Source organism: Carlito syrichta, unplaced genomic scaffold (assembly GCF_000164805.1).
Source record: "Carlito syrichta isolate Samal-C Ts95f unplaced genomic scaffold, Tarsius_syrichta-2.0.1 Scaffold303669, whole genome shotgun sequence".
Classification (NCBI taxonomy): domain Eukaryota; kingdom Metazoa; phylum Chordata; class Mammalia; order Primates; family Tarsiidae; genus Carlito; species Carlito syrichta.
Window position 1 is genome coordinate 1,032,462 of NW_007247765.1, and position 18,120 is coordinate 1,050,581.

General features: G+C 36.9%; 1 protein-coding gene across 1 annotated transcript; it reads right to left on the reverse strand.

The window, feature by feature from the left end:
• Positions 1–308: 308 nt before the first annotated feature.
• TUBE1 (tubulin epsilon 1) lies at positions 309–17,942 on the reverse strand. Its single transcript, XM_008058995.2, has 12 exons — positions 17,896–17,942; positions 17,723–17,796; positions 17,088–17,140; positions 14,510–14,567; positions 11,467–11,582; positions 9,429–9,550; positions 6,921–7,108; positions 6,526–6,701; positions 5,556–5,696; positions 2,332–2,472; positions 1,538–1,712; positions 309–1,207 (listed from the first exon to the last, which is right to left on the reverse strand). Exons 1-12 carry the CDS (start codon positions 17,918–17,920, stop codon positions 1,049–1,051), a joined length of 1,428 nt encoding a protein of 475 aa, XP_008057186.1. The 5' UTR covers positions 17,921–17,942; the 3' UTR covers positions 309–1,048.
• Positions 17,943–18,120: the final 178 nt, after the last annotated feature.

The following is an 18,120-nucleotide window of genomic DNA, read 5'->3' on the forward strand; positions in this document are numbered from 1 at the left end:
AAAAAAAAAAAAAAAAAATAAGATTAAGCTGTAAATCTATTTATAATTTTCATTGCCCTATCCTGAATATCGGTTAAGATTTCTTTTGGAAAGAAGAAAATGGAACTTCTCTGGCCACTGTTAACAAGTGGAATCTAAAAGTGTTTGCATCAAATACTGTAGAAAAAATTAAATTTCGAAGATAAAGATCAAGAACAGTAGCATTACTACGCAAAGAAAACAAACTTAAAAATAAAACTTAAAATTAACCTATGGATCTGAAATATAAGTTGTGATTAAAAATGAATTAATGTTAAGACTAAAACTGGAGATTATTGTATCTGGGACAATAACAGTTATTTACAGCAAAATTTAGAAGAAGATATCAAGCTTAGTGACATTCTGCTCACTTGTGTAAACATGACATGCAAAACATGATTAACAGCCAGCACTGTATAAAAATAAAATAAAGACGTTTATTATGATACCAACTGGTTTGACAAGAAAAATTTAATACAAATACATGTTAATGTATAAATTGTGATTCTTTTGAATACAAACAAGTTGTTACCAAAAGAACAAACAAAACCTCAGTAGCTGTAATAAAACCCACCCCCGAAAGTTAGTGCAGTTATATGGAAATATTTATACCGTGTTCTTTTACTCCCAGAACCTACTTTTAAGGAACCAGGATAATGTAAACAGAATCTCAAAATATAAATAGACATATCTGTACAAAGTTGTTATTGAAGACACGTTTTCCAGTGTATAAATAAATGCCTAAAAATGAGGCTATAAATAAAGCAAAATACTGAAGAACTCCATTCTTTCATTTTAGAAAAGAGGACTTTCTGAAGACAAGTGTTTGAAGTTAAGGCACTAGGACTTCAGTAATGTCACACATTGGCATGATCAAAAAATTGTGATTAAAGAGTTACCACTCTTAGACAACAGTACTCGATAATATGAAAAATAAACTAAGTTTTCTCAATCACAAAAATTCAGAAACAGAAAGGTGACAAAAAACAAGAAACGAAGAAAGGTGAAAGCTGCATATTGTGTTTCTTTTCTACACAGCTATGCTTAGTCTAGGAAAATCTGGCATAGGCAAGCTTCTGGTGGCATCCAGCTGGCTATATTCCTGTATGAGTGCTGACAAAGATGACACAGCTTCTGAAAAAGAGCTTTCTTCCATCCCTTCAACTTGTAGATAGTGATGCAGGTGAGCCTATAAATGAAATAACATTTACCATTTCAGGAATTTTAATATACTCAACTATCCTATATAGTAAATATTCTTTATTAAAAGTATACTTCATTCAGCTCTACAATGGAAAGAGAACTCGTGTCAAATTTAATATACATTTTGGCTAAATCCTATAAACTCAGAAATTTCTCATTTAGAGTTAAAATAGCACAAGTAAGCCTCTCTTCTTCAGTTGTAATCAGTATGACAATAGTAGACAAGATCACCCAGTTTGTAATAGTTGTAATACTTAAGAATACATTGTAAATAGCCAAAATGAGCACACACAGTTACAAGGTGTATGACAATCACCTTCTTTTTGTAGAGCCTCATGAACCGCTCTCTCAGGTCCATGAAGGCGGGCTTTACACATGTGTTGTTTGCTAAAGCTAATAGTGAATGGGAATGGCCCACAGGAGGTACTGAGCACAGGCTGGTCTTCCAACCTTCTTGGTTCCAGGAGACAAACTGTAGAGACGGCTTTAATCTGAGATAAAAAAAATCAAAGGTAAGAACTAAGGTACTAAACATGTCTGCCACATTACAGTAACTCACACTGTTAAACAAGGACATTACTGACGGTATCATTCCAATTGCTTAGTTTGTAATGGAAGTTATCTGCTTTTTACTACTAGCAGTAACATGGTATAGTTTAACAGTGAACTAGGACATTAAATTGGTTGATATAGTGATTCAAAAAGCTAGATGCCCATTCCTTAAGATGAGAAACCTGGAAATAAGACAGGACGGTATTATAATTTTCCTTACTTGGTAATTCAACAGAGCAGTTTTCTTTAAAATAGACTGCCAGTAAATAGCAAAACATAAGCTTAGAGGCAGTGTAGCAGCAGTAGTGGTGGTGGTAATAAAAATTACATTATCAGCTTCAATTTTCTGTACACTTTCATAAAATAGAACATCTTATATATCATTTAATACTCCTAAAGTAACAACTTTGTCCTATTTAACACTTATTTTACACTTGAAGAAAATAAGGCACCAGTGGGCTAAGGTCATGCTTTATTAAGTGACCTGCTAGGATTTGAAAAGAGGCAGTGTTAGCTACTATGCTACATATAAATTATCTTGAAAAATATAAACCAAACCTTTCAATATTTCTGCGAAGATCTGAAATCTGTACATTTCCTCTAACCATGAGGGCACACGCGAGATAGAGACTATGTTTGGGGTCTGCCTGAATTAGCTGGTGATCTTTACTAAAGGCATCTGAAAACATCTGATCCAATCTAGAACAATAAAAAGAGTCACTGTTTAACAAAATATTACTTCTTTCTTCCATGTATAAGATAAAAAGACAGTCATCTATAGCAGAGGTCCCCAACCCTTGAACTGCAGACCAGTTATTGGTCTGTGACCTGATAGGAACTAGGCCACACAATAAGAGGTGAGCAGTTGGTGAGCAGAGCTCTGCCTTCTGTCAGATCAGCAGCAGTATTAGATTTTCATAAGAGTGCAAACCCTATTGTGAAGTGCACGTGCAAGGGATATAGGCTGTGCGCACCTTATGAGAATCTAATGCCTGATGATTGATGAGCTCCCTCTCGCCCTCTTCATGGAAGAACTGTCTTCCACGAAACGGGTCTCTGATGCCAAAAAGGTTGGGGACTGCTGATCTACAGGTAAATAAAGTTCACACTAAATATTATACTAATATAACATCAGAATACATTACATATATTCTAAATGTTAGATTATATATTCTAAATAATTTAGTTCAGTGTGTTTATCTACTTCATAGTATCTGAACTAGCAAAACTAAGTAAAAGCCTACAACATGAAGACTTTGTAAGATATATCATAAATTAGTTAAGAACAATGAGGAAACTAGCAAAGGACAATGTGAAGTTCTCCTAAAAAAGATCAAACACTGCAATAGTGTTCCTAAAAGGGGAGACCTGTAACAAGTATTTTAACTGAAGAATAAAAGACAAGTCAAATGTTGTCTTTTGCCCTTCAGTTAGAGAGAGGCAAATAAAGGTAACTGATGTTTACATCTAACAATGCAGACTCCTAGTTCCTTAATATGGCCCCACATTGATTCTTAATTCCCATTTACCTTAATAAAAATATGACTAGGTTCCTTAGATAATCTCAGTTAGAGTTTTATGTGCTGAATCTGCAGAATGTCTGCAAAGAGCTACGGAAATCTGTGGGGCCTAGTTATCAGCTATTTACTAAATATCAACATGTGCCAGGCACTACTCTAAGTGCAAGAGACCTAGCAGTGAACAAAGTAAAAATTTCCTGGCCTAAATGAGCTCATATTCTATACTGATTATCCTACAGAAGGAAGGCTAGAAGGACTCCCTGAGGGACAGGTGACCTTTGGGAGTTCATGAATTCTCTGTTATTATGTTATTATGTAGTGTGAGGTGCTTTAGGGCATTTTTATGAGGTCAAGGTATAGATATATCATTAGAGATGGAAACCCTGAAAAGATTAAGAACCACTACACAACAAGCAAACTCACTTTTGAATTATCTTCTTGTCTCGTAAAATACAAAAACATGTAAGAACTTTTTATAATTATTGGGATACTTACTTTTATTTGTGTGTTTATTACTGATTTTCTTTGGACAAAAATGGACTAGATACAGAACTGACATTCATTAACAAAGTCTAAAACCAAAACCATTCTCACTTATTTGAAACTAATTATAAGAAATTGAAGAGAGTCTTGAAACTGTGCCTTTTAACAGTACAATGTTAAAACAACAAGGATAAATGACTGTTTTCAAATGCTGACATGGCAGCCTTTGAAATATCAACAGTAGAGTATAAGTAAACAAACCAATAACCTCCCCGCAAGCTCCACAAAGAACACTGTGATAAACTGAGCCTAAAAATTTTAAAATTCTCTATAGATTTTCGGAACACATTTTAGTTAAAAACAAACCTTTACCACAAATAGTAATCAAAATAAAAAATGTTAACACATATTATTTTAAACAAAATGTACCAAGTAGGGTAACAAGACATTCAAAAACTGACTTTAAAATGTTCAGGTTAAAGACCAAAACATTTTTTTCTCTTTTATTCTGAACATAATTAGAAATTCCATGTCTTTATTTTTCAAGACTTTGTAATATAAAAATGTCTGAATTACCACTAGTGTACAATGAACAGCTTAGCACCAATTTATGTACATGTGTCTACATTAAAGGTACATGTTTGATTTAAATATACTAAAATCTAATATGCATGGCTGACTCCTGTGGATACGTAATGATCACTCTACTGTTGATATTTCAAAGACTGTCATATCAGCATTTGAAAACAATCATTTATCCTTGTTGTTTTAACATAGTACTGTTAAAACAAATCTTATTAATCTACCCAATATAAGCATATGAGGTAGGTCCGCTTTCATTTTTTTTTTTGAGTTGGAGTCTCACTCGGTTGCCCAGACTGGAGCGCAGTGGCCGCTCCCGGCCACTGTAGCCTTGACCTGCTGGGCTCCGGCGATCCTTCCACCTCAGCCTTCCACGTAGCCGGAACTACAGACATGTGCTACCATGCCTGGCTGATTTTTTGATTTATTGTAGAGATGAGGTCTCGCTGCCCAGGCGGGTCTTGAACCCATGGGCTCAGGCAATCCACTCACCTCAGCCTCCCAAAGGTGCGGGATTATAGGCTAAGCCACTGAGCCCGGCTATCTTTCATTTTTACAGATGAGAAAAACTAAGACGAAAAGGTTAAGTCACCTGCGCAAGGTCCTGTAGCTAAGTAAGTGTCAGAATAAGGAATCAAACTCCAAAGCATGTTTCATAAACCTATAAATTTAATCACTATATTTAATTTTTAAAAGATTAACACTAATATTTTAAAACAATTCTAAATAAAGAAGCATTCATCTAATGAAAAAATAGCTGTCATCAATGAGTATTTTATATACTTATCACAAATAAAACAATACAAAAAATAACTAGTTATTGAAAGCATTTTTCCTACAAATGTTTTTTTTTTTTGAGTAGGAGTCTCACTCTGCCGCCCAGACTGGAGTGCAGTGGCCGCTCCCGGCCACCGCAGCCTCGACCTGCTGAGGTCCAGCGATCCTTCTGCCTCAGCCTTCCAAGTAGCTGGAACAACAGGCGCGCGCTACCATGCTGGGCTCATTTTTGATTTATTGTAGAGATGAGATCTCGCCAAGTTGCCCAGGCGGGTCTCGAACCCGCGGGCTCAGGCAATCCACTCACCTCAGCCTCCCAAAGGCGCGGGATTACAGGCTGAGCCACCGAGCCCGGCTCCTACAAAAATTTTTAAACAGTAATTCAAGTCCTCAAAAAATTGAAATAAAGTTACATCTTACCTTCGAGGAGGAATGCTAACATCTGCCAGTGTATAAAGAGGTGTCAGGCTTGACACAAGATAATGAAGTTGAGGAAAAGGAACTAAGTTCATGCTGATTTCATTAAGGTCCATATTTAGGGACCCTTCAAATCTTGCAGAGCTAAAAAGTTAACATTAAAATGATGATGAGAAAAGCAAAAACTTTAAAAGCACACATTTTGAGCACAGCCTGACTGATTCAGCAGGCAGTTTCTCAAAATTCTTTTGTACACTGTTCTTCAGTGAAGAATATATGCTTTTCTGTATTTGTGAAATATAGTATCAGAAACAATCACATATACACATACAACACCATGCAACATCTACAGCAACTCTTATTTCTGGATGATATATAGGGCAACCAGCATACTGTTACAGTTGCTCACTACGCATATATTTTTTTTTTTTTTTGCTCTCCTCGCGCAAAAGTATCTTTTTTAAAACAGACTAGGTATTTGGGTTAAACACATATAGGTCAATACTTGTTTAATTATTCTAGAAAATGCTGAATTCTGCAGAGTCTGCTTTATCCACTCTATAGTCTGGAATATAGTCTCAAAGTAATCTCTGACACCAGAAAGTCACAAAAATCTTTGGACCAGCTCATGAGGAGATACAGATTTAAACCAGCTGGTTAAAAAGATGAAGACAATCTACAGCAAAAAAATATGCTTACTTTTGCCTAACCAAGTGTTACACAAGGGTGACAACACAAAACCTTTTCTATCATACAACACCTACTAATCTTCCATGGACTGTACTTGGGGAAATGCTGCACTGAAGTCACAGAAATTAAAATTCTATTCTATTACTTCAAGAGATGAAAATATAAGACAAAATAAAATATAAACAAAAAGCTCCTACAACTGAGAATAAAAAATGCTACTACAAAAACTCATAACCTCGTCAAAAGCACAGGTAAGTTTCTCAACTCTCCTTGGATAGAATACCTTGTTAGGTTGAGCAGCAAATTTGCCACAATGTTGTTCATTGCATCAAAGGGCTTCTTACACCGTTTTTTTAAAGCCCCGGCACTTGAAGTAACCAGACTCTTTGGCTTCACAGTTGTACCCAACTTTCCAGAATTCACCATGAGGTCAATTTTGCTGATGATGTCAAATAAAGACTTTTGGGGGAAAATATTGGGAGAGAAGTTACTTAGGAAAATGGACATACCAAGAAAAGTGACATTCTACCAGGAAAGAAAGAGAAACAATTTGAACTTAGGTTTTCTCTGAGATAAGAACACTAAAAAGTGAAGACAATGTTTCAAATAAACACACAAGGATAACACAGGACTGATTATATATAAAAATTGTCCATAAGTTCTGATGTAATTTCTTACTTGATTGTCAATTGGCAGCACACAGTCTGCATGCTCATTAAGTTCCTTCATTGCCAAGATGCTATTATAAGGTGAGGTTATGACATCATCCTCATGGGAAGGATAAATGGAAGTCACAAATCTGTATACTTCTGGGAATTCATCTTCAAGCATCTTTAAAAGAAATGTACCAAGTCCAGATCCTGTTCCTGGAGATTTAAATTAAAAAAACAAAAACAAAAAAACCATAAATGATTCAGAACTGTGAGGAACCTGAAATTTTTTATTTGTAGAAATAATTTTCATTTCATGTGATTATACATATTAACATATCTAGTTTCAGATTAAGGAACGAAGGCAACATGAGTGGTGAGGTTTACAGTCCTGAATTCCATTTCTGACTCTGACATGAGTGTGGGAGGGCTTACTATATTTCACTATTTTTTCATATTTAAGTTATATGATGCCACAAGAACAAATTTCTACTTTTTTTTTTTTTTTTGAGTTGGAGTCTCACTCTGTCGCCCAAACTGGAGTGCAGTGGCCGCTCCTAGCCACTGCAGCCTCGACCTGCTGGGCTCCGGTGATCCTTCCGCCTCAGCCTTCCAAGTAGCTGGAACTAGAGGCGTGCACTACCATGCCCGGCTAATTTTTTTTTTTAATTTATTGTAGAGATGAGGTCTCGCCAAGTTGCCCAGGTGGGTCTCGAGCCCGCGGGCTCAGGCAATCCACTCACCTTGGCCTCCCAAGGTGTGGGATTACAGGCTGAGCCACTGAGCCCAGCTTACAAATTTCTTTAACAAAGAAATTTCTTTAAAAACTAAATTTCTTTAAGAAAGAGTTTTCACAAATCAACAACCAAAAAAGCCAGAAATCATGCAAATGAAAGATGGGGAAAGGATAGAAATATGTAACTCATAATAAAAAATAGAAATGGAGAACAGAAGTGAAGATGTTCAACTTTTTTTCTAATTAAAGAAATGCAAATTAAAATCAGATGTGATTTTGGTCATTTTAGACAGACTGACATTTCTAGTATGCAGTGTTGGTGACAGTGTAGGGAAATGGAAATGATTATACACTGTTGCTAATAATATGCATTGATACAATGTTGTAGGTATATTAGTAATGTCAATCAAATTTTAAAATGTCTGTATTCTTTGGTTCCATCTTCCTTTCTAGGAATACTGCCAATAACCATAGTAGCACAAATGCAGAGATACAGGCATCAGATTTTCACTGGGGACTGTATGTAATAACTAAACACCATAAATATCAGTAAGAAATCAACTTAAAATTATTATGTATTATATATATTTTTAAAATATATTAAATATTATACATATATTATATATTTGATTCTATGAGTGAGAACAGATATGAAAAGATGTTCAAGATATAAAGTGAAAAACGACAGAATAATATGTATTGCAGATAATACTTAGTGAAAATGTACATACACATTTTATAAGCATAGTAAATACCTGGATAGGCATAAAAAGACCCTGCAAACTGGAATACCTGTTAGAAGAAGGACTAGGAATTAAATGTGGGAAAGAAAAACTTTACCTCCCAAAATATTTAAATTATTTTTGCCATTTTCAGTGAATTATAAGTATATTCTTCTGAGATGTTGAGTAACAGACAAAATTTTTTAAAAGGAACCACAATGATCTATAAATCAATTTTTAACAAACTTTAAATCAAGTTTTCTTGGATTACTGAAAACTTAACTCAAATTTGCAGGTTAATTATACTAGTATAAAGACAAATTGTTTCCTAATGCAATGATTACAATGGTCTTCTAAAGGCCTGGTTACATAGCAATTATAACTTTAATTTTAAAATGCTATGTCAGTGAATAATAGGTATGTATAAAAATCAACTGTAAATAACCTGCTGAGTATAAAATCTTAATCTCAGTTTGAAGAAACAAAAGCGTGACAATTTTTTTCTTTTAAAATTTGCTAACCCTATCTATTTCATGGAAAGGGGAGCAAAATACTTTAGTTCTAAAGTACAGGCTTCCCTGGGGTTCAAAGTAAGCAATGCAGATCACATATTTCTAGTTCAAGTCTTTTAAACAACTTAAAGAAATTGACTGAAAATTTCGATTGCTCTTTTTTCTCTTACTGGAGACAAGAAAAGATTTGAAGACAGTTAAAGAAAAGGTACTGAAATCCCTTGGCAAGCACACATATGAACGTGCCAGAAATGCTTAGCTCCAGTTACGAAATAGGACTGTATAAGCACACTCTGAGGAGAAAGTAAGCATTCTTCAAAAGTTCACATGTCCTAAACTGTGGCTAAAAATTTTGTAAAAGAAACTAAAGGTACAAGAAAAGAAAAATTTCCAGTATAGTTCTATTGATTCTTAAGAGGGGCTTACATTTTTAAAAATTATTAATAGTGACACAAATTTTTAAGATGAAGTGCTGTTGTATATACTCAAAAACATACACGCCCTGAACAGTTCTATCTTTATCAACCAAAAATGAATTTCCACTGGCAATGAGTGAATAACTTTACCTCCTCCCATGGAATGTATTACAAAGAAACACTGCAAGCAATCGCAGTGCTCTGCCGACTTTCTGAGTTTCTCTAAGATTTGGTCTTGGTAAAGTCTGCCAAAAACTTTGTGACCCACAGCCCTGAAAATAAAAAATCAGATTTTAAAAACCCTTACAGTTATTACTTTTTGATTTTATTATTTCTGATGTGAATAAAAAGATTATAAGAAAATTTGAAAAAGCATTTTTTATTGCACTAAATAAAATGTTGTTTCATGTAAATAAATCACATTATAATATCCTGAAGAAACTAGATATAAAATTTAATATTCTATATCTATAATCCTCACATATCCTCATTAGCAATGGGTATTAAACTATAATTTTCTAAATGTACCTTCTCAACCTTTCACCTGTGGTAGAATTATAACAAAACAGGATTTTAGTTACATAGGTTTTTTTTTCATCTTTATTTAAGGTAAACTCTGAACTGCAGTGGATATTATATATATGGGCCTGGCTCAGTGGCTTGGCCTATCATCCCAGCACTTTGGGAGCCCACTGGTTTGCTATTAGCCTGGGCAACTTGGTGAGACCTCGTCTCTATCATAAATCAAAAATTAGCCGAACATGGTAGTTCCAGCTACTTGGAAGGCTGAGGAGGAAGGATCACTGGAGCCCACCAGGTCAACACTGGGGAGGCCGTGAGTATGCCACTGCACTTCAGCCTGGGTGACAAAGTGAGACTCCACCTCAAAAAAGAAAGAAAGTAACAGAGACACTGAAAATAAACAATTTTAAACTACTCTTATGAGGAAAAAAAAAAGACTACATTATGTCACTAGATAAAATGGCACAAGGTAGAGAATATTCACAAAGCTCTGCGGTCTTTCTGGCTGCCCAGATTTGCAAGTGTAGATGATGAAGTAAAAAAAAAAAAAGAATGATTTTCCCATAACATGTAGTCAGGAACAACTCAAGTTACACAAAAAGTTACACAACAAATAGAGAAAAGCCAAGCAGGTGGTCAGGTGGGCTCACTTATTAACTCATTTGTGACCACTGATGTGAATTTACATCATTCCAAATTCTGTTCCTGGTTGCCGCTGACATGCATTTACCTCATTGTGGAAGCTGCCTTTTTGGGTTTATAATCGGAATAAAAATACAAAGTACAGAATGCTAGTCAGAGGGGTGTCTGAGGCAAATACTGGACATGTCTGCAACTTTCAGCTGTACTGTGAAAAAGATGAAAATTTAGAAAAGACCATTTCACTTGTGCTTAGCAATGGAAGTTTGTGGCAACCAGCTTCAGATTTTTAAAATTTTCACCCACTCTCAGTATTAGGAAAGTGAAAAATGTGCCGCTTGTGAGTATGCTAAGTGACTGGTACTCCCACAATTAGTCTCCTGGAACACAAGATTCATGTTCATGTGTTAGTAAAATGATACTTCGGTCCATTTAATGTACCCAGAGACTGGTTGCAAATAGTTAAAATATTATTATTAAAATAATATTATTTACAGGATTTGCAAATAATAAGGAGCTTCATTTTTGACAAACAGCAAAACAATCTCAATGTGAATTCTTAAATAATTACCACTGAAACTTTTCCCACTAAAAAGAAGAGACTCAGACCTAGGCTCAGCTTGAATGCTAGGACACTGGTCTGGTTTGCATTTCTTTATCAATTCTGTTAAATCTGACCAACTGGGGACCTTGGGAGACAGTCAAATGATACATGAAGAGCACAGTTTATAAAAGTACTTAAAGATTTTGTCACTATTTACTGTTCTGCAAGAACCAATTTACAAAGAGGAATTCAGCAAATTAATTTTTCATCTTTTTCTTAAAAAAATAGAAGTGGGAGTAAGAGTAAATACGCATGGCCTCCAACCACTGTGAAACATCATCGTTTACTGAGGAAAAGACCAAGGGCTGAGGCCATGTGTAGCAAATGACATCCTGCTTTCATGTCAGTAGACCTATCAGCATGGAAGTAAGACTACTTGTTTGTTCAGATGACATTCAACTTTTATGTTCAGCACGTTCTTACCAATTATTTCCTGAGCCAGAAATATCAGTGATGAGCTGCTTGCTATCAAAGACATCTCTCAATGGTCCCTGCAGAATTTCATTCACTACCCCTTCTTCCATATCAATCAAGACAGCCTGAGAAAGAAAAATAACATTTAATTACTATAGTTTCCCACAGAGTTATTCACTCTGTAACTGAAAAGAATTTATGAGCTAAAAGTTGCATTGTTCTTTTAATAGTTTAAGCTTAATTAAAATCTTTCTTTATGTAGAATCTGCTATAAGAATTAAAAAGGAATTTCATCCTGCTTGAAAGGTGGTCTCCAATTAAAAGGTAGATTCTCAATGCTTTTATCCTACTTCAAAATGCCAAGGGGTGGGGGAATAATTCCCCCACTTCTAGATTCTCAGAAATCTAGAAGTTAGCCTTAAACAGAGAAAGTTCTCAACACACGCAGGTGCATTCATACATCTTCTCACTAGAAACAGACATGCTGCTCTTTATGAATCTTAGCCTCAAGCTGTACAGTTCAAACAAGGACACTCACTGCTATGTGCAAGGTGAAGGCATGTCAGATGTCAAACATGACAACACTGTCCCTTCCCTCAGGTAATTCACAATATATTTCATTGCCACAAACTTAACTGACATGAAAGAAAGTCTATGCTAAGAAGAAATGAGAATATAAAACATAAAATTAACATGGGAAGAAAAATATAGTGAAATGTAATCAGGGACAGCCTGGCAGTAGGGTAATAGGTCCCCTCCTCCTACTTTGTGATCCTTCACTTTCTATTCTTATATTTAGTAGTGAGGAAGAAAGTACAAAAATTAAAAAACAATGACAACAAAAAACCCCAAAAAGGAGTTTATAAAAAGCAAAGATGAAAAAAATTCTGAAATAACCCTAGAGTACACTATTAACTCTCTGATTCAGTGTCACAGAAATGCTTGGTTTATGGTTTAGTTCTATGACCATGTAACATTAAGCAGTTACTACATGCCACTGTTCTAGATACTTTATATGTATCAACCCATTTAATTCTCACAACCCTATGCACCAGTGTTATCCCCATTCTACAGAAAAGGAAACTGAGGCCTACAAAAGTTAAATAACTCGGCTATTATCACCAAGACAGGAAGAGGCATAGCTGAGATTCAAATCCAGCTAGGCTTGCTGCAGAATCTTAACTCTTAACCACCAAACTCCATGTGGAGAGACAATCAAGTTTGACATTTATAGAGTACTGTCTACAATAGTTACAATTTGTGCGCATTTAAATTTTGTGAATTCAATTATTTGTGTAATTAATTATGCTATTTACTGCAGGATATAGTTAAAACATTATAGTAGTATATTACATAGCCTATAGAACTGTCTTGCAAATATGTCCCTTTATATACAGCAATCATATATGTACTTTAAATACACTGGCCTGTATAAGGTTATATATTTGCAACTGTAGGGATTTTCAAGGATATTTCTGATGATATGCAGTTTTGACCTCAAATGCTGACTTTAACACCTAAACCAACCAAAGAGAGACATCACTGAATGGGCAAATTGTAGTACTACAAGTTGGGCAAGATTACAGAAGAAAAATTGAGCTCATACTGGTCTTGTTCTAAAGTAGACGTATTAGATAATCTGTGGAAGATTATGCCTATGTGTATCACACCCCAGGTGACCTGCTATCTGGCAAGGGAAGCCAGAATGCCAACTGACATTCAGGCACCTCCCGAGTTCTGATGGAGTCATTCATCCCTGCCGTTGCCACTGAGCATCACACACAATTCTCCGGCCCTTCCACAATCACAGCAGGCTCTTGTTTGTCTTTTGGAAATTAACTAAAGTTTGGAAGAATATTCTGGGCCCTTCACTTTGGCATCTAAGGTCCGGAGTCACAACTGTTCCAAGAGTTGATGTTTATGTTTCCTTCCAGAGCCACTTGGTGACAGCCTTCTGGCTTTGCCCTAATTGTAACACAGGATTTATAAAATTCGGAGTACTTATCTATTCAACTAAGAAGTTGAACACACCAAAGGTACCCAAGTAATCTTGTGAAGCCTGACTCTTCAGCAATCACAACCATGTAATACCAAGAGTTTCTAAGGAGAAAATGGAAGAGTATCTTCTCAGATGAAAAGCCAAAGGCTACAGCAATGCACTGACTCAGTCTCTCCTAAGTGTTTCCTCTACCGCTTACTCTGCTGCTGGAAACGGCGCCAGGAAAGAGCTAAAATTGGGAGTGGTCTAGGACATGTCAAAGTCTCTTTTTCTCTAAGATTTGGACTGGAATGCTAGCTCTCTCTACATCATTAAGTATCCTCTGCTAATCAACTGTCCCAACAGCTATAAGCACATGATGTCAACCCAAGAAAATCAGAGATCACAGACAGAAGATGGTTCCCAGGTGACGCAACACTGTTGCTCTCTAGTCTTCCATCCACAACCCCTCCTCTGATCCTTTACATCTCAATTCTTCTACTGCATTTGAACTGCCTTTTGTTATTGTTATGGTCAAAGATTACTGATCAAAAATCAGAAAAAGTAGCTTGCTGTAGAGAAACAATCACAGAAATGCTGTTGGAATGAGATTAAGACTATAAATAAGGCTAGAAATATGGACTATGGACTCCAAGTGTTTTGTTCAGGAAAACTTACATGCCTGTGGAATTTATTCACTATAATGTGGCTGGCTCTATGCTTTGTATTGGTAGTAACCCTGATGCAAATAAATACTCCATTATTTTTAAATAAAAATTTAAACGATATTAGCACGTAATTCAGGTCCTTGGAGTTAATAAGGTTCCTTTTGTTATCATTTGCCTAGGCATCTATTTCCCCTGAAACATTAAAAAAAAGTCAAATACACAGTGTTTTTACTTTAAGTACAAACTATCCCCTTAACATTTTAGGTGGACAAATGTCTGCTTAGTTATATTAAATGTGGCTTAGTAAATTTTAGTTTGAGAAGTTAAATTAAAAGTTTACTGCCATGATAATTAGAGTGATATTAAAAACATGTAATGTAAGAATCTAAGCATATATATATCTTACTCGTGCTTTTAAAGAACATATTTTTCCCTTGGAAATATTGCCACCATCACCATCCACTCTGAAAGATAAAAAATGAGAAAAGGTCAGAAGATCTTCCATGGCTAACAGGGCTAACAGGTAATAAAGTTAGCTACCGTTAATAAGACTGCCTATAGGCCAGGTGGCGAAGACACAACAGCCATTCCTAACCTCTTCCTTCCTTGTTTAGGCTAAAAAATGAGGTTGTTTATTTTCATAGCTTTTTCTGTAGTTAAGGCTGGCCATGCAACTCAGTTCTAACCAATGAACTCAAGAGGAAGTATCCTGGGAAGCTTTCCTGATTAAAAAGGACCAGATGTAGCTGGTGCCAACTTCTTCCTTCTTCCTGCCTCAAACATGAATATGACATTACCGTTTATCTAGACATCTATTTCTCCTGAACATTTAAAAAAAATGCTAAATATACAGTGTTTTTACTTAAGCACAGAAAATGTTTTGAGTGCTTAAGGTTTTTTAACCTTTTTTTAAGTTAATTTTTTTAACTTAATTTTAACTCTCTCCTGGAGTCATAAAGTAACAAATATGAGACAAAAAGTCAGTACTAAGGGTAGTGGATCAATATCCAGTATCTAGGTCTTTGAGGCATTCAATTACAAGATCTGTGACATGAGTTGATACCTTTATTGCTTATGTCACCATTAATCAGGTTTTGTGTTGCAGCCAAACACAATCAACTGATAGGTCAGTTATATACCACTGAGACTGTTGTCAGAATTTTGTGTTGAAAATAAGTTACCAAAGTACTGAAATGTACAACCAAACACAGCATGAGTCAATAAAGACAGTTCAAAAGAAAACAATATATAAAGGAAAGCCCGGTTAGATACAGATGATACAACAGATTAGGATTGGTAAACTACAGTTCTCAGGCCAAGTCCAACTAAGCTGCCTGTTTTCCTAAAATAAAAGTCTTATTCAAATAAAGCCACACCCATTCATGTATGTACTAGCCATGCCCATATTCATGCTACAAGGGCAGAGTCAAGTAGCTGTGAAACAGACCTCACGGTTTACAAAATCAAAAATATTTACTACTGGGTCCTTTACAGAAAAAGTTTGCTAACTCCTGCTATAGGCAAATTCCTATCATGCTTCTAAACAGGTATAATCTTTGATTAAAAAAAAGTGTCCACAAAGATATGGTCTCATTTTTGAAAAAGAGTTTTTGTGCTAACGTGTGGAACAGATGCTGCATGTGTCGACAGCACACAGAAAGAAGAGCAAGATGCCATACCCCTTCTTCCCAAACTGATGGGAGCATAACACTTTCAGGTTAAAGTGTAGACACTTGGAGCAGAGTGGAGTTATGTGAAATCACCTTATTAAGAACGGAACCCTTCCAGGCTGGGTCTCAACCCTGTAACACTGTAAGGGGCTGGCTGTCAGGAAGGATGGAGGCAGGTGCAGGAACTCAGCAAGGGAGGTGCCCCCTCAGGAAGTGTCACAAAGGCAAACTGGAGTCTACCAATAGCAGTCAGAGGTGAGAATATTCTAGGCCACAAACAAGAGGGGATCCAGTCTATATGACAGATATCCCCATGTAACAAAAATAAGTGATGCTAGCCATTAAAATTATACACCTAACTTCCCTTGGTCTGATTCCATGGTCACCTGGCAACCTTCTGATATTTATGTAGCTTCTCAAGAAGATTTCCTACAAAAGACAAAGTGCCGGTGACAAAAAATTATCATCTGATCTTTGGTTAACCTGACAGTACTGGAGAACACCGAACCCATTCTCAAGGTGCCAGTGAAGTTTCTCTGTTTGCAAGCCTGAGCACTCAATTCACCCAGGAGGTGAATAATTTTGCAGGAGACCCTGAAATTAGGAAAAATGTTGAGACCAAGGTCTTTGGCCAGTGTTTGGGTTTAGTGTATATATGACAGCAACACATGCTCTCCCTAGAAGACAATTACTCAAATACCCAGCCAGTGAATTTACTGGAATAGAAATGGAATTTCTATTGATTTATATTAAAGCCTGATATTAAGTACATATTTTTCAGTTTAAGACTACTTGTTAGTTTCACGAAGTATTTTAAAAATGCATGAACTTAGTGATTTAACATTAGACACAATCTAAATGTCAAATTATTTTTTCAGATAAAATTTACATGATACTTACATATACTCTTTATTAAACAAACAAAAACAATCTGACAACTGCTTGTCTCCTTTTTAAGCACATTCTCTACTAGAGGAAATATGCAAACAATATATTTTTCTTTCAAAAGTTAGTCATTACTGGATGCATTAACAAGATAACCTCTGAGAAAGTTTCAGCTTTCCTTCAGTAAAACTTATTTCAGAGTTAAGTTATAAGAAGCCATACTTAAAGGAAAACTTGTCCTATTCTGAAAAATATGAGACTATCAATAATATAAGAATGAATATGCTTTAAATAATGAGAAAAGCAACAAAAAAGCCAGACTACTTCACAGCTATCAACTGTTTTTATATCCCTCTGAAGAATTCTCTCCTAATTTGCTGAAACAAAAAGGATCATCATGTTCTGTGCCGTAGCTAAATTCCACCTTACCTGGTATCCACATTTCTAAAAAAGCTGCTTATGGCCTCATCATAAATTCCTTTCTAGAAAGAAAAAAAAAAGTATTAACAGCATTTAAGTCTTGCCTCTTTCCCAAATCAAAGTCTTTCCATTTTAATAATCCCGCAATACTGAAATGGCTAGGTATGTGGCTCTGATGAGAAAAAACATGTTCACACAATACTTCCACCCAGCTTTTCAACCTCTTTCTAGAGGAGAGCAAATGCCATGAGACCCACGGGCTAAGTTCAGCAAGGGGTGCCGGAGACAGGATGCCCCACGGGTCTGCAGAACAGGTGCATCCATGGCAGTTCTCTCTGACTTCTTGGCACCCCATTAAAAGCTAATTGGTTACACTGAGGACAACAATGGCCGCAGGGGTCAGCTATTTCCAAAGCACTTTTCACATACCCTAACTGCCTCGCGCTGATAAAGAGGAAACCCTAAGAATATGGGACAATGTCGACACCGAGTTCGGGTTTACTGTCCATCTGATGGCGACATGTGTTCGAAAACCACGACATTCTTTCCCGGAGAGACCCTGTCCAACTTCCAGCGGTCAGGGCAACGCGCAGACTGAAACCCCCGCGCCCGGCGTCAGGGTGTCGGGCTGCCCTCCCGGGTACCTGGTTGACCGCGGCGTGCTCCCCCAGCGCCAGGTCCCAGAAGCAGCAGCCAATCTGGTTTCCGCACTGGCCGACTGCGACCCGGAACAGAGAGAACAGAGAACTCGCATGACGCGGGGAATGAGACCGCCCACGCCGCCACGACCGGGGCCCCGCCCCCCGGTGCAGCTCACCCTGGACGACCACCGACTGGGTCATGCTGGCGCGCGACCGGGCCTGCGCGCCCCGAGAGCCCGCGCCGAGCTCCGCGTCCCACCCGTCACAGCGCTCTACGAGAGGGCGGTCGTAAGTCGCGCCGCTGCCGCCAGGCGCTGCTGTCGCAAAGCGCTTCTCTGGGCTCGGGCTCGGGCTTTCCGACAGGAGACTGCGCAAGCGTACTGGCGCCTCGCGTTACCACA

Coding starts and splice junctions, on each gene's coding strand:
- TUBE1 (XM_008058995.2), bottom strand. CDS start 17,920: ATGACCCAGTCGGTGGTCGTCCAGG. Junction 11,583..14,509: donor TATGTTCTTTAAAAGCACGA/GTAAGATATATA, acceptor TTTCTTTCTCAG/GCTGTCTTGATTGATATGGA. Junction 2,473..5,555: donor GTTAGCATTCCTCCTCGAAG/GTAAGATGTAAC, acceptor TTATTGTTCTAG/ATTGGATCAGATGTTTTCAG.